This window comes from Panthera pardus, unplaced genomic scaffold (assembly GCF_024362965.1).
Source record: "Panthera pardus isolate Hobbes unplaced genomic scaffold, ASM2436296v1 HiC_scaffold_16, whole genome shotgun sequence".
NCBI lineage: Eukaryota > Metazoa > Chordata > Mammalia > Carnivora > Felidae > Panthera > Panthera pardus.
In genome coordinates, this window is record NW_026526721.1 from 68,667,450 (window position 1) to 68,692,955 (window position 25,506).

Genomic DNA, 25,506 nt, shown 5'->3' on the forward strand with positions numbered 1-25,506 from the left:
TCCACACCAGAGCTGTGGGGCACGAGCTCAGGCCCAGGGCAGCTCTGAAGAGCCACGGCTGGGGCTGCCCTGAGGCAGCTCTGCCAGACAGACGCCAGGACTTGGGCACGTGCCACAGGACCAGCCACCCACCTCTCACCGCCCAGAGACGGAGTGTGTGCCCGAGGGCCCTGAGCAGGGCGCCTGTCTTGTCAGCGAGGGGGCACAGAGGCTGGGCATTCCAGCCCAGGCTCTGGGCTGCAAATGGCAGTCAACAGGCCCAAGGTTCCATGAGCCTGCAGTGGCCCTGGTACAGAGCCCCCTTCTTCCCAGCCCTCGCCCTTGTTACCTTCTTGGGAGAGGATGATAAACTTGGTGGTCTTGAGTGTCTTTCCATTCAGCGTCCAGGTGATGGTGGCGGGGGGGTCAGAGGACACCTGACACTGGAGTAGCAGCTTCTGGCCCTCCATCACGTGGACATCTTGTAGCTTCTCCTTGAAGGTTGGGGCTGTCCCATGGCTCTCTGATCTGTTTTCATTATCTGTGGCTCCTGCATGCCCCCTCTTGCAGTTCACATCATTCTTAACCTCCTTCTTGAGTTCTTCCTTCCCAGCTGTTTTTCCCGTCTCAGCAGGCTTGGCGTTGCCCACGGATTTCGGGGTCTCAGCAGGCTTGGCGTTGCCCACGGATTTCGGGGTCTCAGCAGGCTTGGCGTTGCCCACGGATTTCGGGGTCTCAGCCGGCTTGGCGTTGCTCATGGATTTCAGGGTCTCAGCCGGCTTGGCATTGCCCATGGATTTCGGGGTCTCAGCAGGCTTGGTGGCACTAATGGATTTCGGAGTCTCAGCAGGCTTGGCATTAACCACGGATTTCGGGGTCTCAGCAGGCTTGGCGTTGCCCATGGATTTTGGGGTCTCAGCAGGCTTGGTGGTGCTCACGGATTTTGGGGTCTCGACAGGCTTGGTGTTGCTCACAGGTTTTGGGGTCTCAGCAGGCTTGGCATTACTCAAGGGTTTCAGCGTCTCAGCAAGCTTGGCGTTATCCACGGGTTTGGGGGACTCGGCAGGCTTGACGTTGCCCAGAGGTTTTAGGGTCTCGGCAGGCTTGGCATTGCCTGAGGGTTTCAGGGACCCTAAAGCCTGGGCATTGCCCACAGCCTTTGGACTTTCTGCTGCCTTGGCATTCAAGGCCTCGGCATTGTTGCTACCATTCTCTGCTGGTAATTTTTTCTTGCTGCCTAACACCGAGCGGAAATCTGGGGTGGCGGGTTTCGGAAGCGGTGCCTTCTCAGGGACCGGGGTCTTAGGAGTCCCCTTCTTGGCCAGAACCGAGCGGAAGTCTACCTGCTGAGGGCTATGCACCTTCCTCTCTTCCTCTGACACAGTCTTTGGCTTCACTTGCCGTTGCAGGTTGGCGCGGAAATCCATCTGCTCGGCTGGGATCTCCTTTAGGTGCTCTTCTGACACGCTCTTGGTGCTCACCTTCTTCCCTAGGAGGTCACGGAAGTCCAGCTGTTCCACCTCCTGCTGGCGGATGGCCTCCTCGGTGTGCTGCCGGGTCTCCACGCGTCTCTTCAGCACTCCCCGCACGTCCTCACTGTCTTCCTCCTCCGGCCAACCCTGCCCTCTTGCTGGCCAGCCGGGCCTCAGGGTCCCATAGCGGTCACTGCCACCACCATCAGCACTGGCTCCCCGGCCACAGAGGCCCTCACAGCTGGCAGGCTCCCTCCCCCTGCAACCAGTGAAGGGAAAAAAGGAAAGTAGCAAGAGGAAAAGGGGCCGGGTAAGAACAAAACGTCAGGGGAGAGCAAATCCCTGAGGGAGGGAGGGTAAAGGGGAGGGAGAAGGGGAGGTTGGGGCTGGCCAGGCTGTGTTTATAGAAGGGAACATTGGTGAGAGGCTCTTGCTTGCTTACTTGGTTTGTTACATCGGTAATGACTTCAGTAGCCTTATAAGGGTGTGTGCAAAAAAAAAAAATAATAATTCTCCCCCCCCTCCTCCCCTGCATTCCCTCCCTCATTCCCCTTCCAATCTCTCCCTCTTGGCTCAGCAGCCTCAGCTGGAGGATACGAATAATCTGGGGCTGCTGGGCTGGGCCTGCAGGGGCCAGGAGAATGGTGGGTGGGTGGTGGCATGGGGCCTGGCCAGGCACCTCCTGGGGGCACTCACCGCAGGGGGGCTCTGGTAGGGCTGCTCTGTAGCATCAGTGACACCTGGCAACTGCATTCGCCAACCCGGTTCCTGAAGAATTCGAGAGATCAATACAGATCAAGAGGCTCTCTGAGCCAAGGGCCTGCTCAGCCGAGGGCTGTGAGGAGGACAGGGTAAGCAGGAACTTGGCCAAAGGCTGGCTGGCTTGCTCCAGGGAACAGGGAGTCAAGGGCTTAGCTGTGACCCCACATGCCCACACAAGCCTAGATTTAGGGCAGGGACCTTCTCTTTGGTCACCCTTTTTCCCCCCCAGCTCTTGTATAAAAAGGAAAAAAAAAATCTGAACAACAGCTTAGACAGATATCCAGAAGTAGGAATACTTTTCTGTAAGTATATTACAAAAATAATACAATCACTCAATAAATAAAAGAAAACTAAAGTCTAAACCTGCTAGGGTATGATGGAGCTGCTTGATCTAGACTGTGCAGCCCTGGGCAGTGACCCTGAGTCTGACTTCACGCTCCCTCAATACAGAGATGGTTATGTCCTCTCTGCAGTGTCCTTCCTCCCTGCCCCCCAGCTGCTACTTCCTCTCTCCTGCTCGCAAAATGAAAACACCTTCCAATCCCCACGCATCAGCCAATGCCCTCAGATCAGAACTCTCTGAATTAAAAACCGAACAGGTGTCTTCCTCTGTGGATGGCCCTTTCTCTCCTTCCTTCCGGTAGGGAGAGCTCTGGATTCCTCAACCCACAATGAAAACTTTACTGGGGTGCCTGGGTGGCTCAGTTGGTTAAGTTTCTGCCATTGGTTCAGGTCACGATCTCACAGTTCGTGTGAGTTCGAGCCCTGCCTCAGGCTCTATGCTGACAGCTCAGAGCCTGGACCCTGCTTTAGATTCTGTGTCTCCCTCTCTCTCTGTCCCTCCCCTGCTCACGTCTGTCTCTCTCAAAAATAAATAAACATAAAAAAAATGTTTTTGAGGGGTGCCTGGGTAGCTCAGTCAGTTGAGTGACCATCTTCGGCTCAGGTCATGATCTCACCGTTTGTGAGTTCAAGCCCCGCATCAGGCTCTGTGCTGACAGCTCGGAGCCTGGAGCCTGCTTCTGATTCTGTGTCTCCCTCTCTCTCTGCCCCTCCCCCACTCATGCTCTGTCTCTCTGAGTCTCAGAAATAAATAAACATAAAAAAATTTTTTTAAAAATGTTTTTTGAACTTTAGCATCCCTTTAAATTGAGGCTCCTCTGCTCAGGGAGGGGCTGTACCATGCTTGGGTGCTGCAGGGACTTGGAGCCCATCAGCTCTCCAACCCCACAAGGCTGCCATCTGCTGGCGGTTCTGAGCTCTGACCAGCCAACGTTGCTCAGGCGGGGTGGGGGCAAGGGGCGAGGGTGGGGGTGGGCAGGACTGAGAGCCAAGGGTGACTCTTCAAGGTGATAACCTCCCATTTTATATAGTGACCTCCAGCTTTCATTCACAACCATTATCTTCTTGTGCCTATAGCATCCCAGTGAGGTATGGAGCACTAGTATGCCTATTTGAAAGGTAAGGAAAGGAGGCTCAGGAGTTTATATGAGGCAGTGCTGGGACTCCCATGGTCTCCCACTCATGCCCCCTGCATGGCCATCTTATTAGCACTTCATGGTCCGACGTGTGCCTCAGATCCCACCACAGATGACTGCCAAGTTCTGTGACAGGTTCCTTACATAATCTATCTCACCTAATCTTTTGACATCTCTGTAAAGCCACCACTGTTTTTATTTTAAAAAATAACAATAAGGCTTAGAAAGATTAAATAATTTGCCTAAAAATAGCAGAAAAAGGGATGGACACCCGTGTCTACCTGAATCCAGGATCTGTAACCTTCCCACTCTGCCCCAGTGCTTGTCAGTACAAGTCTACTCATGTCTCTGTGTGTATGTACATATCGACCACACGCATGGATACACACATACATGGGATCTTACCTGGTGGACACTGCACCTGCAGGTCTGTGTCTGGGAACAGGTGTACAAACACAGTCATCCCCACGTGCACAGACATCTGAGCATGTGTTCATTCAGCTCTGCTAATGTATGTGGGTATCTACCTCGCTTTGCCTGGCCTCCCTCCCAGTGGAGGGCCAGGTCCTGATCAGACTCGGGAGGCCCATGGCGTGGCAGATGATATGCAGGGGAAACGGGGGGGTGCTGCTCACTCCCAGGCACGAAGACCCATTTGAAACAAGGATCGGTTGATCTGTGCTGTCCTCCAACTCTCCTCTTATCTATTGGGGTCCCCTCCTGGTCACCCTCCTCGATGCTCAGGCTCTCAGGGGGCCCAGATTCAAGGTTCTGGGGGCCTCCTGTCCAAACAGTTTGAAGGCTCAAGGTTGTTCCTTTGCTCAACAAATAGCAATCAGGTGCCTCCTTAGTACCTGGCCCTGGGAAGGCTAAGAGGCCCTCAGAACATCCTGAGCGCTCAGCATAGAAGGGCTCATGGGGCTTTGGATCAACCTCTAGCATAAACATGAGAGGTCATTTGTGGGTGAGGCCCAGCCCCCTGGCACCCCACTTCTGCCAGGCTGCTGGTCAGTATTAGGCCGTTCTTTCCCCCACTTTTCTTTCAAGCGCAGGGTGTGGGGCCCAATGTTGGTGAGGAGCAGCAGGACAGGATGGCCAAGGACCGTGTCTTCCCAGTAGCACTTTCCAACATTGCCTCAGCTGAGTTTCTTCTTGCCACAGGCACAACACAGCCCGGATGCAAAAATCAGGAGTAGACCCTGACCAGACGGCTATGCTTTACCCCAGCCATACCTTTCAGAGGCTTTATATGGTGGGGTTCCCAGTCCCCAGAGCTGGAGTAAGCTCTGTCTCCCATGGGGAAACTGGTAAGGGCTTCTGTTGTTTTCCATTACCCACCCTTAAGAAGGGAGCACAGGTAGCCTATTGCTAGACCTGTCCACAGGCCTCACCCTGAAGCACCTGGAGAAGTCTGAGGGGCAGACTGAGGTAAATGTGGGATACCATGGCTGCCCCACTAAGTGGTTCATCCCTTGGGATGACCTGGGGGTCACCATTTCTGCAGCCATAAACTTAAATCTCTGCGAGGCCTTTAAGAAAGTCATGTGTTCGTTCAGAGTCTACAAAGGTCAGAAAGGCCTGTGGCCTGGGACCCACACACCAGATAATATAACCAGCCAAACAGCCCCTTGAGGCCGTCTTTGGTGTCTGCATCTACATACTCAGTTATAAAGTCAGGCCTGGGGCTGAGGATGAGGCCTTATGCCCAGCCCAGCTGCTGCCACAGCAGGTATGGGGCTATGACCTCACAGGCTGCACCTTTCACAAACTAGCAAAATTCTTTTTGCCAACCTCCCAAACCCTGAATAAGAAGCCCACTCTGGACCCTGTCCCACTCTGAATCACCCTTGCCTAGAATGGATTTTATAGGCAAAATTAGTTTAAAGAACTAATTTCCTGGCAAGTCTCAATCTTTCAAAAATTTCAGCTGAAACTTGGAACTTTTTGACACTTCCTCTTTTAGTTCAGGAGATAAGAGCTAAGGAAGGGGAGGCAGAACCCATCTAGCCACACCTATCCCGCAGCATGAGCAGGGATAGATAGGAGCTGTCACATCACCCACCCCCCCTGCATCCCAGCCATCGGGTCTCCCTCTTTGAAAGGCATTCTGTCCTGGGTCTAGGTCTGATTTCTGCCAGCATGAGAAAAGCTGGAGGGGATGGGGCCCCTGGTGGACCTGGCACATACTCCCCAGCCAGGGACAAAGCCAAGGCAGGGCAACAGCTTCCCAAAGGAATGAAGAGGCTGGACTTTGGGGAGGGGCATGGGACAAGGGCTATGTGGATGTGGACCCCAGCGCAACCTCCCGGATTCCCTAAGTTCTCGTGCACTTGAGAGAAACAAGGAATGGAAGAGAATCTGATTAAAAGACAGCGATGAGGGTTCCAATCTGGGCTCTGCTACTTGTCTTTGGGTGGCCGTGAGCAAGTCTGTGACCCTGAGACCTCAGTTTCCCCCATTATTAAACGATGAGTCGGCTAGATAACTTCTGAAGTCCCTTCCAGCTGGGACAGTCTAAGTTTTATGACTGTCCCCAGCTGGGCCCAGACAGTCTGCTTGCCGACCTCCCAGTGCAACCCTCCACTCTGGCCTGGCAGACTTCCCACAGCCCTTGCTTTGCTCTTCCCTACCCTTTCTTGTTCAGCCTCTTCAACATGCCCGTAACAGCCAAGCCTTTACTCATTTGCTAAATCTCAGCCTACTGTCCTCAGAATCCCACAAAAAGCTCATCTCTTCTAGGATGTTTGGCTTGATTAATGTGAGTATTGTCCCGCAGCACTACTCCTTCCATGCAGACAAGCTCTGGTCTCACACGTCATCAGTTTCCATTATTTGTACTGGCCTGCGGGAGGAAGACAGTATCTTCTTCCTATTCTGGAAGCAGATTTGCCTTCCTGATAACTGGTTTGGGTGCAAGGCAAAGGCTGTTGGTGTCTTCTGTGCATACTGCTGATGGCAACAGGATGAGCAGGCAGCCCACAACCATGTCAGCAACTGACCACAGACACTCCATTAACTCAGCTGAGATTCGCTAAGCCTTGCCCAGCTAAGCTGAACTTCCTAGAAAATCCAAAGAAATAACAGATGACTATTTTTATAAAGCCGCTCAATATTGGACTAGTTTATTATGCAGCAAAAGCTAACTGATACAAGCATAAAGCGCATGCCCAGAAAGGACCTAAGAAGTGAGGCACAAACTGGGTTTTGTTATTATTATAGGAATAATGCTCTGTCATGCCAGTAGCTCTGACATGTAGCTACAGAGTCTCTCTGTAGCTCAGAGCCTTGGACATGGTACACTCAGTACTTAGGAGAGCAAGCTCCTTACAAAGTGGCCAGGCACCCGAGCTAAGGCAGGACCAAACATCTTTGGCATGTGGCATAACCTTCTGTTTTCAGGGTTGAGGTGCAGACGAGTACTCTTCTTCTGCTCACATCAACCCTAGGGGCTGGCATTCGGTCTCCATTAGCCCATGGCTGGCATGGAATTTTAAGAGTTAGAGCACTTTAAAGGTAAAAGAGCATTTCTGGATCACTTTCATTTAACAGACACTAACTGCTGGCTCTGGGCAGCACTGTTCTAGGCACTGGGAGCAAAGCAGTGTGTCTTCATGGAGCTTTACCTTCCCCTGTAACCTAGAAAGACCTTAAACAGGAGAAAAAAAGGAATAGGCATGGTTAACCTGCCTGTAGTGGTTTTAAATGTCTACAGGTTCTTTGACATTCCTCTCTCCAAGAGATGGAACCCTCTTGGGCTGCACTTAGTGACTTCTAACAAACAGAATGTGGCGGAGGTAACGGTGTGTGACCTCCAAGGGTAGATCACAAAAGACACTGCAGGTTCCAACTTGTTCCCTTCCATGGATCCCTAGGTCTGTGGAAGCCAGCTTCCGTGTCACGAAGACACTCAAGCAGTCCCAGGGAGAGGTCCACATGGCAAGGAGCAGAAGCCTCAGGCCCCCCGTCCTGTGAGTGAGCCATTTTAGAAGTGGATCCTCCAGCCTCAGTCAAGCCTTCAGACACTACAGTCCCTGCCAACATGTTCACTGCAAAATGATGTGGGATGTGCAAGGCACATGATGTAGAAATCATCCCACAAAGCAGCTTCCAGTTCCCAACCCATAGAAAGTGTGAGACAATAACTTGTTTTAAGCTGCTCAATTTTGGGGTAATTTGTTACACAGCAATAGACAACTAATACATTCCCTCTATCCTGCTGCCTTTCCGATTTTAATCAGTTCTTTCCTCCTTCATATTCTCCGCACACCACATAATGAGAGAACAAAAGCTGGGATGTAATAAGACAGAGGACTCTGGGCAACTGAGCTCAGTGGGGAAGGTTCTCAATGAGCACCTTTGCATTTAGTGGAAAAAGGAAAGCTTGTTGGCAGCACCAAGGCTTCTCTTTACCTGGAAGCCCAGCTCCACATTATTTCAGGTTTCTGCTGGATTCCCAGTCCTGGGTGGAGACTTTGACAGGAGGTAGGGATCTGGGGGTTAGTGGGCTAAAGGAGGTCGGCAGGACACGCAGACTCACTTGAGCAGGATCTCGTACTGGCCAGCATGCCAGGCCTGCACATTCTTTAGAACCAGCGTGAACACGTCCTCATTCTGCAGCACCTCGAAGTGGCCAGTGTCTTTGGAGAGGGCCTTGCCATCTCGGAGCCAGTGCACGGTAGGGAAGGGGTCTCCAGCTATGGCACAGGAGATGAGGACACTTTGGCCCAGGGAGGCTGTCACTGAGCGGGGCTTGCTGATGAACCAGGGCTGGGTGCCATCCTGAGGCTCTGGAAGTTGGCAAAGGTTTGGATTAGAGAGGAAGGCCTTTCAGCAGACAGCATCTACTCAGCTTTCCGTGGTGGTGAAGGTCGAAAATTGCACATTACCCCAATAACAGCATGTCGAGAAATCACTTTCACTGGATGTACATTTACAGCACATCCTTCTCGTGGTAAATCTGTCATAGTTATGTTCTCTAAGGATCATATTGACATGAATTTGTATATCCAAAGCAAGGGGAGATAGCCCAGAAGATACAGGTGCACTGGGCTAGGTGCTAATGATCTACAATGAGATGTGTGTAATTAACAGTTGTTCTTGCTTTATGTGTCCTTACCTTGTCTCTCTTCTTAAATAAAGGTTCTCTAAAGGCAAGGACTCTAATAGGCCATAAGTCACCTCAAAAGCTATCACTACACTAATGTAGCATTGGGTGTTAACTATACTTCAGTAAAGGGGGAAAAAGCTATCACTATCCAGCTGTTAAATGTATCACAAGATTTTTCTCCTGGCACTCGATGCAGCTTGTCACCAGTAACTCAGAGAGGGAACGGACTTCAGAAGGCAGGGAACAGTGGCTCCCCTCAGCCAGACCCCAAGACAAAGGTGGGAAGCTGGCCTCTGGGGCTGGAATGGGACCAAAGGGGCACAGGGACTGCAGGGGAGACAAAGTAAGCTCACGTGGTTTCCTCACCTCCAAATTGCCTATGGAGAGATCACAATGGTCTATTCCCTATTTCCCACCTATTTCCCACCCCTGCCTGCCTCCACCCTGGTCAGCCCAGCAGCCACACCTTGCACCATGAGCACTGCCTGGGTGCGGACCTCTCCAGCGCTGTTCCAGGCTTCACAGGTGTAAGTGCCCGTGTCCTCCGGGAACACTTCCTGTATACAAAGGCTGTGCCGAGTCCCTCTTTGTTCAAAGTGGAAGTCTTCGGACTCCTGGATCTCATTCCCATTGTGAAACCAGATGACCTCGGGGGGCGGATTCCCTGCATAGGCAGATAGGGCAGGTGGACTTGTCAGGAAGGTGCTTCCCTGGGCCATGTGGCAGCTTTGCACTTAATCCTGTGACACTGTACTAAATGCTAACCTCTCTATGCCTCAGTCTCCCATCTACAAAACATCCTAACCATGTCTTCCTTAAAGGTTTGTTGGGGGGACTGAATAAATTAATACGGTCTCACAGAGCAGCCCACTAGAATAGCAGATGAGAATAGCATCTGGCACAAGGAAAGTGCTCAATGCATGTTCATTATAATTATTTAACAACAGATTTGCAGAAACTAGAAAGGATCAGAAGTGAAAAAAATCAGAATTCAAATTGCTTGGTAATACTGAGTAGTAACTGGCTCACTGGGTGTGCAGCAAATGCATATCCTGTCCCCCCCTCTCCACCCCCAGTGCACACACGATACGATGGTGACTTTGCAGTAGCTCCTCTGTCCATTTTCACCACAAGGAAAAGTCAGTTAGCATTCTATTTTGCTACCATACAAATGTCGTCTGAGGGTGGAAACGGGCACCAGCTCGTACGAGTTTCCAAGCACAGCTCAGGGCGCACAGCATTTTCAGTTTTACCAGCCTACTTTCCTGGGTAGGTTCTAGAAATTTGGTGGGTCATAAAACAAGGGCCACCTGTGGGGGTTTCCCCTGCGGTAGCATTATGCTCTGCTTCCTGAGGAGCACGGCCCCTGGGAATGGCTGCCGAGGGAGGCTGTGTGGTGTCAGTCTGTCTCAAGGACAGAGGAGGCCGCCATCTGTCTCTGATGGGTTAGCCAGCACGGGTATGGAGGCCAGGTGCAGAACACCTCTGATTTCTGTCAGCTCGAGGAGTATGCACAGGGGAGGCAGCCCGCCCTTGCCTGGGACTGTCATGGGACTGCCTCAGGCCTGCAGGAGCAGGAGGGGGTTCATTGGGGATCCCTGAAAGGGGGAGCCCATTGGTTCTTACACAGCTCATCTTTATTACTTCTGCAGCTCAGGAGCAACTACACCCCAGGAGGATGACCTCTAGGCTGTCAGAGGGACTGACCAGTGGTCAGCAATGAACAGGAAACTCTGGATGCACTTGGGCACAAGTCTGTTTAGAAAGCCTGTGCCAGCAGAGTCCCCAGGCTTCTCTTGCTGGCCTCTAGCAAGGACTGTGACAGCTCACAATGGGCTGCTGGTCACATGCTCTTGTCGCCCTACCCTGGTTTTAGAAGGACCTCTGCTCTATCTTCTCACTTTAAACTTAAATACAGCAACAAAGACCATCTCCCAGAACTGGGAAGTTCTCACATCAGCTGTGTTCAAAATCAGTGTTCAAAATCTTCCAGCTACATTGGCCCCATTATGTCTTCCCTCGAATCCCCACCCTCCTGGCTGTGGTCATTTTCTTCCCCTGGGCCACCCTGAATTAACCTCGAATCCAGAAAATCCTGCCCAGAGGAAGCAGAACAGGCTCCACTTCTCTGGGTCCACTGACTGACTGTGCCATGCTGACTTTCTGGTGGGTCAAAGATCTCGGTGGGATGTTGGGGAGCAATGTCCATGCTGCAACCACACCTGTTCTCACATACACCCCAAGGAGAGAGATGCAGACACAGACCTGATACCTGGACTGTCATGGTGACCTGGCTTCCATCCATGACTTTGAGGTCAGAGAGGCCCTGCAGGAAGAGGGGTGCAACGGGCTTGCTGGGAGCCGCGGGCAGAAGATATCCACTCTTCCTGTCGCTCTTCTTTTCTGTGTGGCAGACAATAGAATGTGGGGTGAACAGTCATTTATTCACTCAACAAACACAGACTAAATGGCTGCTGGGCAAATGACTGTGTTGAGGCTCAGGCTCCAGCTAAAGGCAGACTGCTAACAGATAAGGAGTATGGGGAGTTGGCTGGAGATCAGTAGGAACAATGACAGCCTGTTGCTCTACCAGGCATGCCAGAGCTCTTGCCTGAGAGCAAGGGGAAGGCTGGGCCTCCACAGGGCCACGCCCCATGTGGGTTCTGGTTCCTGAGAACTTCAATAACTGGCATTTGAGGGTTTTTTTTTTCTTAAATTTCACTCACTTTTTTGAATAAGTAATACACTTACATGCACAAAATTTAAAAAGTCCAGAGTATGTGAGGTCTCCCTTCTATCCCTGACCTCTGGCTGTCAGGCACCTCTCCCCAGAGGCAGCCAATTTTCAGTTTCTTGTTCATCTTGCCAGAGACAGTCTATGTATATAACACAAAGGAGCAAATAAGTATACTCTTCCAGTTTCTTCTCTTAAGGAAACGATAGCACACTATACACACTATGGACAGCTTTTCATTTAACAATACACCTTGATGCCTCTCATAAAGCAGAAGTAAAGAGCTTCCCTGTCGTTTTCTATGGCTGTGTGATGCTCTACTGCCATCCCAGGAGATTTTAAACACCTCAAGAAAGCCAAAGATGCTCCGCTCATGAGAGTGACCCAAATAAAAAAGACCCACCATCTCAAGCACTGGTGTTGGCGAGGGTGTGGAGCTCCAGGACATCCCACACACTGCTGTACCACGCGTGGTACAGACCCTTCTGAAAGCAGCTTGGCAGTTTCTTAAAAAGGGAAACATGCATTTACCACACCATCCGGTCATTCTACCCCCAGGTATTTACACAGGAGAAATGAAAGCACATATCCAGACAAAAATTTGTATACAAATATTCATTGTAGGGTTATTCCTAATGACCCTAACTAGAAACAACCCAAATGTCCATCAACAAGTGAATGAATAAAAAAAGTGTGCTATATTTATGCAGTGGAATACTACTCAGCAATAAAAAGAAACAGACTAGGGGCACCTAGGTGGCTCGGTCAGTTAAGCATCCAACTTCGGCTCAGGTCATGACCTCGTGGTTTGTGGGTTCAAGCCCTGCCTCAGGCTTTGTGCTGATAGCTCAGAGCCTGGAACCTGCTTCAGATTCTGTGTCTCCCTCTCTCTCTGCCCCTCCCCCACTCACGCTCTGTAACTCTCTCTCTCTCTCAAAATAAACATTAAAAAAATAAAAAAGAAACAGACTAACAATAGACACTACAACAGACAAATCTCATAAAAATGACATCGAATAAAGGAAGCCAAAGAAAGACCACATACTGGATGATTCCATTTATATAAAAGTCTAGCAAATGCAAAATATAGTGACAGCAAGCAGGTCAGCGATTGCCTGGGGCTTATGGGGATAGATGGTAAAGGGGCACAAGGAAGCATTTGGGGTTGATGGAGATGTTCATTTCTTAAGATTGTGGTGAAGGTTTCATGGGTGAAGGTTTCAAATTAAACACCACGAATACATGCAATTCATTGCACATCAATATTAGTAAAAACTGGGGAAGAAAGTCTCTGAGGGAGGGAGGAAGTACACCAGCTAGCCAAAGATAAAAACTAGAACAACTCTCTGGGTTCAGGGCTGGCCCACTCACTCCTGTTCAGTTCTCCGGGGAAAAGGGTTAATAAACAGGCTTTCTGTTATTCTTGGAATACTCCCCAGGCTGGGCTTTGACCTGCCTCATGTGAGCAGGAGGGGAAGGGGCAGCAAAGTGGCTGAGCTGCTGGTGTCAGCTTCCCACACAGAATAGTTCTGGTGCAGGACAAGCTCATGGCTGCTCAGTCTCTGATCTTGCCCTTTGCCTTGCGAACCAGGTGGCTTCAATAATTCTGTAGCTTTTTTGTTTTTGTCTTTTGGTGGGGGCAGGGAGAAGGAGGGAAGGGGCTATGATATCTCTATCTTAAACTCTAAGTTTTGGGGGAAAGGGACTGAGGTATTTTGGGTTCTTATTAGCAAGGGCCACCTACATCAGATTTTCAGGAAGCCCATAGCCACAGGGATACATCTCCAAGGTGCCTTATGTGCCTGAGAAAAGCCGAACTCCAAATTTGCCACCGAATTTTTCTCTTTTGGCACTAAAAACAGAATACAGCCCACTGCAGAGCTCTCCTGGCACAGCCTCTGGGAATGAGGAGGGGAGAGGGTGAGAAGGCTCAGGATGCTGGAGGAAAACTTCCCCCAAGGCAGGTGCATTGTGAAGGTTATGAAGCCAGAGCACAGGGGCAGTTGAGGCAGGGCAACCCGATGTTCTGTGACCAGAGGATGTGCTCTCAGGTCCCCACTGCTTCCTTCACCCCAGCCCCCAACATCGCTGCCTTTGACAGAGGGGCAGACAAGGTAGGCTTGCCTTTGACATGAGGCCCCGGGACTGGGCTAGGGAGGTCCAGTATGGAAAGTGTAGAGATCTCGTCTCACTGGCTGGGCTACAGTGGCCAGGAAAGCAGCCTGCCTCGGGAGAGTTGAGGAATTTCCTGTCCTGCACAGACTGAGGCTTGAGGACAAAATGTTTTTGCCTGTCCAGATTCCCCCCATTCCTGCTTCTCTGCTGCCTCAGCCAGCCCCCAGCTTCAGAGGTCCATGTAGATGGGCATTCCTATGGGCTGCGGGAACATCAAAAACTCCTTCGAGCCAGTGGTGGCTCTTCCTTGGCCCCCACCCTCTCTCTGGTCTTCCCCCTGCCAAGTTTCCTGGCCCACACCTTATGGGTCTCAGCCAGTGGGGACTAAAAGTAGATCTGTGCCTCCCTCTCCTGTGAGGGTAGCCTGGCCACTGCCTTCCATGCAGCAGCTTACTGGTGCTCTGAAAGCCATAGGAAATGTAGGGTCTGAGGCCGGGGCCTCTCTCTGAAGCTCAATGTCCTCCCCTGTATTTAAGGTAATGACAGTATAATCCTGGGACTTAGGGAGTTTTAAAGAGATAACATGTGAACATACTTTGTATGACTATTCAACACCAATGAGACCTTCTGTGTGAGGCTGACACGGGTGTTGACTCACACTTCCTCACCTGGGCTCCACTACTTGTGGATTATCAGCTGCAAAGGAACACAGATGGGGCCCTCACCCAAGGATCACAGACTCATTTTTACATGACCCGAGGCAAATACTGTTAGGAATACAAATGTATTGCTTAAAACTCTCCTGGGATAGAGGTAAAATAATTAGAGAACAACCTGGCTGCACCCACTCCAGGAGAGACATGAGTGGATGACTATCTTGTGGGTGCCTGGCCTAGGAGACACTGAGTCCCATGCCGCCATGGTCCCAGGAAGACCTGCTCTGTCTTCCCCAGGCCCTGAGCCTGGACGGAGGGCAGACAGAAGTTATTGGAAGTAAGTGTGCAGAATGAACCTGGCCTCAGACCTGCAGTCTGGGCTCACATGGGACCAGTGTGACTGAATCTAGGCTAGTGAATGGCTGAGTCATCCCTAGCATTCAATCGCCCCAAGTTCTTCTCAGGGTGAGAAACCAACCAAGCCTCCCTACACACACACTCCGCACTGGGACTAAGGAGCCAGTGAGGATCTCAGTTCTGGGGCAAGTAGTTTTCTGTACGCAGCCCAAGAAAAGCAGCCCTCACTAGAACCCTGAAGCCCCAGTCCCAATACCACCACCCCACTTCACTGATAGAGAGGCCAGGGCGTGCTCAAGGTCACGGGGCCAGTTACAGGCCGACCTAGAGCTCATACCCAGGCCTTCTGGTGGTAAGACCAGATGCTCTGGAGGCCATCTCTTCCAAGGGAGCCAGGCTTCTCCAGTGGTGAACCCTCCACAAGGACAGACATCTTACCTGCTGACCTACGACCTAGACCCTGGCCAGGGGAGGAAAGCTAAAGCAAAGCAAGGGCCAGCCAGGTAAAAAGAGCCAGGCATGTGTATTTCATTTAATTCCAAAGCCAAATTCTTCTGTCTCACTGTGGCCTGTGCACTGTGCATCAGTTTATGCTCACTCTTGCACAGATTTAGATAAAATAAGAAGACAGAGGGAAACTGGTGCTCTGAACTCCTAGCTCCAGCTGTGTGATCTGAAGCGAGCCCCCTGACCCACAGTTATCATCAGTTTTTTCTTTTATTTTTTTTTAACGCTTATTTATTTTTGAGGGTCAGAGAGAGAGAGTGTGAGCAGGGGAGGGGCAGAGAGAGAGGGACACACAGAATCTAAAGCAAGCTCCAGGCTCCGAGCTGTTAGCACAGAGCCCAATACAGGGCTCAGACCCACAAACTGTGAGATCATGACCTGAGCTGAAGTCGGATGCTTAATCGACTGAGCCACCCAGGCACCCCAGTTATCATCAGTTCTTGATGATGATACAGTGTTGATAAGTGTATAATGCATGATAAGCACTGCTGGGTTTTTAGATAATTAAAAGAAGCAACATGCAAAATGTATAATAAGTATATTTATAAAAAGTATAAAAATAAATAAATTTTTAAAAAATTTTTGCCTTTCCTAACCCATCTTTTTGGTTGGGTACACTCAATCTGACCATAACTAAAATGAGAACCATCCTCCAAACTAGGGCACTCCCATTTAACCAGACAGATGTCTGGAAGGGCATTAACAGCCGCCTCTCTGTTGTGACATCGTCACAACAATGCTTTGCAGAGTCCAGCACTTGGGGGTTTAGAAAGATGATCGCAGCTGGTTCAGTGTCACCCTCAACATCCTCAGAGGGAGGGCAGGTGGTGTCCTCATTTTATGTCAGCTCAGAGAAGGGAGGTGGCCTGTCATAAGATACCGGGGCTGACATGGCCACCAGGGATCTGGTCTGGATGCTGCCCTGCTGCCCTGAGAACAAAGGCCAGCCACCTAGATTCCACTGGGAGCTCTCTGCTGTTGTTTGTGTCCATGCCCAGACTCACCAGTTACCTGAGAGAGGTGGGCCTCTGGGGTCGTCCTTTAGCTATCATCTGGCACAGTCCTGCTTTGAAGCAGGGGGACAGGGGCCAGGGTCTGAGACGAAAGGCCCCCAGTGGCCCAGGGAACCTGAGCCTTCTTCATCTGGGGAGGGCAGACACTGGCTGTGGCACACAGATGGCAAGGGAGAGGTCCGGGGGACCCAGTGACAGATGCGCTACCCAGCTCAAATGGGGCTGGACTAAATACACTCAGGTTTCCCCCATATCTGTGCTTCCTGCTGCTCTGCTGAGACCAAGCCCAGAGAAGGCCTTCTCTCTGGGCTCCAGGAAGGGCCGAGCCCCCTTGATTTACTGGCACAGGATTAAAGATTGAACATGAACTCATCCATGGCTCTGGTACCTGGTCACTTGGCTGATGACTCTCTAGTCACTCATGGACTCACTCGGTCATTTAACTGAGTAGCTAGCTACTGGGTGCCCCGTTCCATTTGGAGAGAAAGGGAATGAATCAAACCTGTCTTCCATGGAAATACAAGGACTGAGACCAGGAATACTTAGAAGCAGTTTGTTGATAAGCCAAAATGATGCCGTATCGATTAAAGCTGGTAGTGGGGAAGGGGGAGGAGCAGGAGAGAGGACAGAGCAAAAATGGATGGAGGGAAAAGGAAGGGCCCTACTGACCCTCCGGGTTTTTCCTCCTTGGCCATGCTCTGTTTTGACTCATCAGAAACTGTTTTTGCAGAATCGTGTCATGAACTTGAACATGAACTTCTTTCTCCAGTGAAGAAGCATCCAGCAGAGAACTTGTCGAGGTCCCCAAGAACCAGAGGGGGTGGCATGGGGGCTGAGCAGCCGCAGGCCTGGTTCTGCAGCTAACTAGCCAGGTTTGGTGGGCAAATGCCTCTCCTCCCAGCAAGGGCTTCCTCCACCTGTCACACAGAGTTAACTCAAAGGTGGAAAGTGGACTTGTTACTGGAATTAAGTAAGATGAGCCAGCTTTTCTAACCGATTAGACTTTGTCTATTAAAAAAATGTTCCTCGGGGCTCTTGTGTGGCTTAGTTGGTTAAGCGTTAGACTCTTGTTTTCGACTCAGGTTATGATCTTACAGTTCATGAGGTCAAGCCCGGTGTTGGGCTCTGTGCTGACAGTATGGAGTCTGCTTGGGATTCTCTCTCTCCTGCTCTCTGCCCCTCCTCCGCTTGCATGCATACACTCTCTGCTCAAAATAAATAAATAAACTTAAAAAAAAGGTCCTCCTTAAAAACATTAATTGATAGTTTAAAACACTCGCATGAACTGGTATTAATACAATATTATATTTTGAGAAGCTCCTATTCAGAGGAAGAGTTAAATACCCACATAGCAGGTGTACTTTGTTACTGTTCTAATTCTTATACAATAGCCTGTATAACTCATTCCTCAAACCTGGAGACATGAGCAAGGCTGTTAGCTTTTCTTGGGCTTGAAATTAAGAAACCTCTGCGGCCTCAGTCCCAGTGGCTGGCTGTGATCTCAGCCCTCCCTCTGTACTACAATGATCCCCCTATTCTTCCCTTTGGCTCCTTCCTTTCCTTTCCATGGGTTTAACAGGAAAAACAATTCAGAATTCTCTAGAGAAGCATTTTCTGGGGTGGCTCAAAGCATTTTTTGGCGTGGCTCAGTTGGTTAAGTGTCTGACTCTGGATTTCGGCTCGGGTCGTAGTCTCATGGTTCATGAGATCAAGCCCCAAATCAGGCTCTGCGCTGAGTGTGGAGCCTGCTTGAGATTCTCAGTCTCTCTCTCTCTTTCTCTCTGCCCCACCCCCCAATACTCACCTGCCCTCTCTCTCAAAATAAGTAAATAAACTTTAAGAGGAAAAAAAAGCATTTTCTCCACCTGTCTTTTATTAGCCCACCTGATGCTCTTCAAAGGCCCATGTTTATGGATCCAAACTTGCATTAAATACACATGTTTACACTTTGAGTCGTTTGTCTTGAAAATGGTCCCCAGCAGGCTCCCAGCTCATTCAAAACTTATTTCCGATTACAACAAAAAACTGTGGTGAAGTGTTTAAACAGATGACACAGACATATAAAACACAGACAGTGTTGGTGGGAAACACCCTACCATCTAAGGAGCCCCCAGGACTCTCCCCTATGGAGGGAGCATCGCCTATTGCTGTCGTGGCCATTTACTGAGTCCCACTCTCAGAGCCTCAGGGCTTGTCCATCAGCAGCTTGCCCGCATCCCTGGATTCACAGGTGGTCACCCAATGAAAATGGACGTGGAATAGCCCTCCCCTACTTCCTAACACCCCATCTCCTAATGCCTCCATGCACAGACACACAGACCTCTTGCAACTGCACAGCTGGAGGGAAAAGGACTGGCAAGCTGTTCTGCTTAGTCACTACAAGGCACAATACCATTCCAGCAGCAACTCGGATTCACTCCAAACCCTGTTATACTATGGAAATTCAGTAAATCACCAACTGACGGGGAGTTCTGGAAGCAGTCTTCCCTTCTTTCTTTATTTGGTGCTCAAAGTCCAGCATGGTCCAGGGATCACAGACTGGCCTCCTCCTTTCCCTAAATGCTATCACTGTTGACTCTACTCATCAAAGTAAGTACTCATCAAAGTACTCATCAAAGTAAGCTTACTTTGATCAAAGTACTCATCAAAGTAAGCTTACCTTCACCTAGCCCCTTCCTATATGCAAGGTGTGAATCCTCGGGAAGGTATGTGAATTCTCTTCCAACAAAAGTCTGTCTCCTCAGCACATAAACCTACTTGGTGATTCAACAAAACTTCTGTGTCGTAAAAAGAGATTCTTCCCTGCAGAGCCTTGCTCAGTTGGCTTTTCTTCCCCCAACTGACTTCTCTAGAACCTAAGAAACAAGTGGGAATAGAAGTGTGCAAGGAAAAGAATGAAAGGAAACAATGACATATGACACTCCCCAAAAGATCTCTGACCAGTAATGACGGGGCTGCTGGATGGGAAGCAGGAATCATTGCAACCACAGCCTTCTTACTGACTCAGAGGTTATAATCAAACTCTAAACGTAAAGGTACAGCATCCAAACCACCCAATCTTCCCTCCAAACGAGGGCCTGGGAACCACATTCTCCACCACACTGTCATAGCACAGATCACATTTTGCTGTTAGGGACACAAAGCTGTAATTCTGGATGGCATTTTGACCAAGGACTCCAAGCAAATAAATGACAGATATGACCAACAGTGGGTTGGAGAAGTAGACAGTTCTACATCTTTAATTGTCCAATTAGTAAAATAAGGCCACAGTTCAATAATATGGACACATATGTACACATGTGTACTCAGAGGTCTTTCTGTGACATGAAGAACCCACATGTTGCACAACCCTATTTCTGTTACAGTCAGCCTATATAAAACTAGAATACTGCAGGGCGCCCGGGTGGCTGAGTCGATGGAGCGTCCGACTCTTGCTTTTGGCTCAGGCCATGATCCCAGGGTCGTGGGATTGAGCCCCGCCTTGGGCTCCTCGCTGAGCTTGGGCTGCTGTTTGGGATGCTCTGCCTCTCTTCCCCACGCTCTCTCTCTCTCTCTCAAGAATAAATAAATAAATTTTAAAAAAACATTTAAAAGACTTTTGAACAGATGTTGCGGGTGGACCAAGGTTCTTAAAGGACAAAAAAAATCAGAACTCATGTTTATTCTTCTTCAGTAAGTTTCTCTTGAGCTAACATAAGTATTATAAATGTTTTCAGTGCTTGTAAGCTTACAGATGGTAGGGTCCGAGCCCGACACTACCATCCAGAGTACCTGAGCATAGAACGGGAGAGAGGTGGTGGCAGGGGGCTGTCCGGGCTCCGAGCTGCCCCACAGAGTGCCTGCCATTCACCTGAAAGCAATCTGGGCTTCTACTGATGCTCTCACTGTCCAGCGATGGCTGACCTCCCTGGCACTAGTGTTTTCATTAGGGTATCTTCACCAAAAACAAATACTCTAATAAATATGCTTTTCTTTTTTTTTTTTTACTCTAGAAATCAGTGTGTTTGTTTGTTTTTAATTTACCAACAGTTCATGTCCTGAGATGCCTTTAAGAGGCCCAGCAAGTGGGGGCACCTGGGTGGCTCAGTCAGCTGTGTTCAACCTCGGCTCAGGTCATGATCTCAAGCTTCATGAGTTTGAGCCCCATATTGGGCTCTCTGCTGTCAGCAGAGAGCCCACTTTGGATCCTCTGTCCCCCTCTCTCTTTGCCCTTTCTCTGCTTGTGTGCTCATTCTCTCTCTCAAATATAAATAAAAACATTAAAAAAAGAAAAGAAAAGAGGCCCAGTAAACTTTCAGTTAAATAAACAACCATTAGGCTGAGACACTCTGTCAAAATGGGCACAGTTAGCAAGTTAGCAAATCTAGTCACTTAAGAATTTTAGCCTTGACAAAGATACTTCAGGGGGAGATAAACTAAAATATTCTAGCCTAAGGAAGTGTCTCCCTAACCCCAATGACTCAGTCCAAATACACTGAAATATTTACTCTCCCTCAGATCTTCCTGGGCTTTGCAGGAATTTAGATTAATCACCCTTTAGTCTCCATCCTGGGTCGGGGTGGTGAGGGAGGGCTTTCATTGTCTGGTTAACTACTGGGGATTTTATTTCTAGGGAGGGTGCAGGAAAGGAGGAATATTTGTTGAGGGTCTCTTGAGAGCTAGTTTGTGGATTTCTTGCACATGCTAATGAGTACTGAGCACCCAGGCAAGTGGGGAGGCAGAGGGGTACCCTGGGGAGATCACTGACCTCCGTGTGCCTTTATCCATTCACTGAACACATGCTCACAGAGCAGGCCCCATTCTACATGCAGTAATGAGTAAGACACGGTCCCTGCATGCAGAGAGCCAATAGTCTGGCAGGGAAGACAACGAAACAGCAATTAGAGTAAAATTCCACAGTAAGAATAAAATTGCGAGCTCCTTACCCATAGAGGCCCTGCTTGATGCGCCCCTGCGTCTCTTCCTGAACTCACTCTCTACCGCTGGCCACCCACTCACCATGCTCCAGCCACATGGTTTATCTCACTGTTCCTTGAACAGGCTGATCTTGTTCTGAATTTTAGGGCCTTTGCACTTACTGTACTGCCTGCTTTTGGAGCACTCTCTCCAGCTCACTGAAGTCTCTGTTCAAAAGTTACCTCTGCCTAGAGCCTTCCTTCACCACCCACCATCCAAAAGGACCCCTTGTACCTTTCTATGTCAGTATTGGATTAAACCAGGTGCTGGTTGTTGGGTGTCTCCCCATCAGAATGTACACACCATGAAGGCAGAGCTTATCAATCCTGCCCATGGCAGCCTCCCCAGAATGATGTCTGGCACAAAGCAGGGGTTCAGTACAGATTTACTGACAAATAAGCACAGTGATAAGGGTGCTTCAGCCAGTAAGATAACTCATTCTGGGGATTCCAGGGAGGGCTTCCTAGAGGAAGTGACATCTGTTGGGGGAGATAGACAGAGTTTGGAGAAAGGGGTTGCCGTGGAGAGGAGGCAGAGAAAGCCGGGTAAGCTGGCTGCAGAAATCATGTCAGAGTGCTGGGCCAGCGATTTCTGGATTACAAAACCTTGGCTAAAGAGGTGACAAAGAGCACATCCATGCCTGGCCTTCCTCAGCATCTGTGGGACTCTCCCGCTCATCTTGCCTCCGGCAGAGCCAGCCGCCCTGGAAACCACCTCTCCCTGGAAACCAGAGAGGGCACTCTGCTCAAGGGCGCCCTCTCGTGGCCAGAGTCCCTAGAATGGCTTGCTCCTCTGGTTCTCCTGTCTGGCCCAATGCCTCCCTTCTCTGATTCTGATTTTCTCCCTTCACTAGAAACCAACGAACAGGTATACAGACCGTCACACAATCACCTATCCACTGTCGCAAAGTTGGTCCTTTGGTAAAACTGGTTAGACTTGGCATTTTACCTTGTTTAAAAGTGGGGGTCAGCATACACTGAGCACGTCCTCTGTTCAGAAGACATTACATGCATTCATTAACTTAATCCTCACAGTACTGGGGACTGTGACTATCAGTGTCCCCACTGCACAGAAGAGGAAGATGAGACCCGGAGAGTCGAATGGAACTCAGGTCACTGGGCAGCCTGCTGCACAGCCACGATGAGACTGTGGCCCCCAGCACGTTGAGGGTAGCAGAAAGGCCAGACCCTGGGCAGCTACGCGGAGGCTGGAACAGCACTCGGTAGAGTAGAGCCTGCAGCCGCCCCCAGCCCTGAGCCGAGCCGCCTTGGGGCAGGGCCCGGGGTGCCACGGCGGCAGGCAGGCTCAGCCCACCCCACTCCTGTGCAGATGGCCCAGCCCTGCGGCTCGAGCGCGTGGCTGCGTCTCTCAGCCTGCTTCACCATTTATGGTATCTCAGCCTCTGTTTGGCCTTCACAGGCCAGTAAATCCCCACACCGGGAGGGAGTTCTCACCCACGCAGGGCTGTCCTCAGAGCAAACCCAAAGGGCTCTGGCAGAGTTCTTGCTGAGGACCTGTTTCTGCTTTAAAACATGTTTGGATAGGCAATCACCCCAGCCTCACTCCTCCCACAGACCTGGGGACATGGAGGACAGCCCCAAAGACCCCTTGATCCTTTGTCTGGGGACCCCCACCTCCAGTAGGGCTATTAGCCCAGCTGGGTCTCTTTAATCCAATCTAAAGCCAGGCAAGTGGGGACAGGCACTGGATTAGCAGGGCCGCTGGCTGAAGCTAGCCAGGAGAGTCTCAGACAGTAGACTCATCACATGTCATTCTGGCCCTCTCGCCTGTTACTAGACTGTGGGGTAGGCCGTGTGGACCTCCAAGGAGAGTCCCCTGTTGGGAAGGTGAGGGCCGCTGCCAAGGAGAGGAGGCTCAGATCTCTTCTTGTTTCATTACTACAATTTCCCGAGGCCCCTCAAAGAGCCATGAAATGAGATCTGTGAGGATAAAGGGGATAGATAATGACAGCCAGAATTCTGGCTGACAAATTCCCAGGAGTCAGACTCAGGCTCCCACCTGGGTGTGAACAGCTTCCTGAAAGAAAGCAGAGGCCAGGTCCCGAGTGATGACTCCATACCAGAGAACTTCAGAGATATTGGGGAGGCCAGGGCATGTGCCCTTTCTTGGCAGGGCACCTCACAGAGCCAGCCTCACCATGAGTCCCTTAATCCCTAAGGGGTGACACTGCTGAGCCCACGGGACCCAGACTCTCCCTTTGGGCCAGAGGATGCATGCTCTAGAAAAGGGCCAGGCATGGGAATGAGCACAGGCTTGGGGTCATGAGGATGTGGGTCTGAAAGGCCAGCTCCACTTGTTAGCCTGTGTGCGTAGCAAGTTGCATTAACTTTTTGAGACCTCCAGACCCTTCTGTGTAAAAGAGGGAGAGCACTGCCCTCCCCAGGGCTGCTGAGGTCTAAAGAAGAAAGCATTTAAGGTAGTAACCAGCACATGATTTTCCTCTTGCTCTTTTCAATGAAACCATGTCCTGTGGCCTCCCAGAAGGTGGCTGTTCACGTTACAGGGAGACTCTCCCCATGAGGCCTGAACCCTGGGGGATGGAGAGAAGAGACATGGTCTCCTGCCAGTCTGCTGGGAAAACAGAGCACAGCGCACCCGGTTCAAGCACCCAGGCCCCAGTCACACCCAGGAGCTGGGGGCCCAGGCTGGGGTGAGGGTGGGGAGGCAGGCTTACCTGAACACCCTGGCCCTGGGAAGCATTCCCCAGGCACTGTCACCATGCCTGCTGACACCACAGCGCAGACAGCTGTGTCTTGAGTGCTGTGGCTCCCCTGAAACTTCCTGGGACTAAGGGCTTGGCGAGGATCAATGGATGACCATGATAATCAGATTACTGGACACCATGCTGGTGATGTATGAAAATGAGCCCAGGCTGGTGGGGAGGAGCAGGGGCAGAAGGAAAAGGGGAACAACCTGCAACCCTCTCAAAGCCTCAATACCAGCACTCTGTTACCCAGTAGCCCCCGGCACGGGAGGTGGCATTTGTGAGACACCTAAGTCCTAAGGGAGTACGTGAGTACTCCTCCTAAGTCATTTTTCAGTGTGCAAAGTCTTCACACTGGGAGCCCTTGCCTCCTTCCCTTGAATCTTCCCTTAGCCCAGGTCGGGTGAGGAGGTGGGGAATTGGCTTTTGAATATTCATCTGCCCTGGCACACCCCTGTCACTGTGAGGCCATTCTAGAGGCTATTTCCTCCACCTGCCTGCCTTCAGGTGCAGTGCTCTTTCTCCAAAGCAGATGTCTGCAGCAAAGGTGCTTCTAGAGAGGTGCCCAGAGGCTCCTACCATGGACAGTGACCCGGGCGCTGCAGGACACCTGCCCCAAGGTGTTCTTGGCCAGACAGGTGTAGATGCCATCGTCCTCCGGTAGGGCGTCCTGGATGTGGAGCTCGGCCACGCCGGCCTCACAGGAGGAGTGAGCGTACTGGATGGGCTGCTCTGTGGAGGCAAGCACAGGAGGGCTCAGGCCAAGGGGTTTCCAGTGGAGGGGATGTGAGCCCTGTCCTCTGCAGGGCTGCTGCTGTCATGTCACCACGCTTGCTCAGATCCACCGGGGGCCGATGACATGGCAGGCCCACTCCTAGCCAGCTGGACAGAGGCTTGCAGGTGCCATGGAGGGAGGTGCAGGAGCAAGGCTGGGGCGGGCAGGACTGTGGGGGGAGATTCTGGAGGCATTGAGAATGCAGAAGGGAAAGGGACATAGTTCTGTGCATTTTGTTTAAACAAACAGTCCTTACATCCACATCCTGGACTTCACAGAATTCTGAGCCTGGAAAGAATCTTACAGGGTCATCTGGCCCACAGCCCAGCTTCAGGCACAACAGGCCTCACCCAGACAACATGAGGCTCCTGGGTCCTTTTAGACATCTCCAGAAATAATGACTTCATTCCCACTGCAGATATTCATCAGAAGGCAGTTGTGTGACCTCCACCTGATGTTGCAGTTGGGTCCATTTCAGTACATTTTAGGGTCCATGGAAAAGATAAATATGGGAAACTAAAATGACTCTAGTCCCTTCTTCTCAGAGTCCCTGCTACAAGATGCCCTTTATTCCGGTCACATAAAGTCCTTCATGGAGATAGAGGCACATGCTATGAACGTCATTGGTTTCCTTAATGCTATATGTTCCTGGGACTTTATCATTCCAGGATGTCAGCTTTCATTTCCAGGGGGAAAAAAAAAATCTCATTACTGAATATTCTGGCCTTAGAACAGGAATGTGTCCATTCACCATATAGGAAGCAACTGTCAATTTCTTCCCTTGTCAGGCCCCAGGGTCCTGGTTTGCATTTCATAAAATTGAGGATGGGCGGTAGGGGAGGGACAAAGTGCAGAAAGAAGTCCTCTCCC

The 25,506-nt window shown here is 50.5% G+C and overlaps 1 protein-coding gene across 4 annotated transcripts in view; it reads right to left on the reverse strand.

The window, feature by feature from the left end:
* The window catches only part of MYLK (myosin light chain kinase), a 278,784-nt gene that overhangs the window by 84,447 nt on the left and 168,831 nt on the right, over positions 1-25,506 (reverse strand). For all 4 annotated transcript variants that reach the window (XM_019448606.2, XM_053903446.1, XM_019448604.2 and 1 more), the window contains 6 exons: positions 24,441-24,593; positions 11,064-11,201; positions 9,265-9,462; positions 8,229-8,478; positions 2,148-2,219; positions 329-1,710 (listed from right to left, as the gene is read on the reverse strand). In XM_019448606.2, the coding sequence (XP_019304151.2) occupies positions 329-1,710; positions 2,148-2,219; positions 8,229-8,478; positions 9,265-9,462; positions 11,064-11,201; positions 24,441-24,593 (2,193 nt within the window). The remainder of the gene's footprint in view (positions 1-328; positions 1,711-2,147; positions 2,220-8,228; positions 8,479-9,264; positions 9,463-11,063; positions 11,202-24,440; positions 24,594-25,506) is intronic.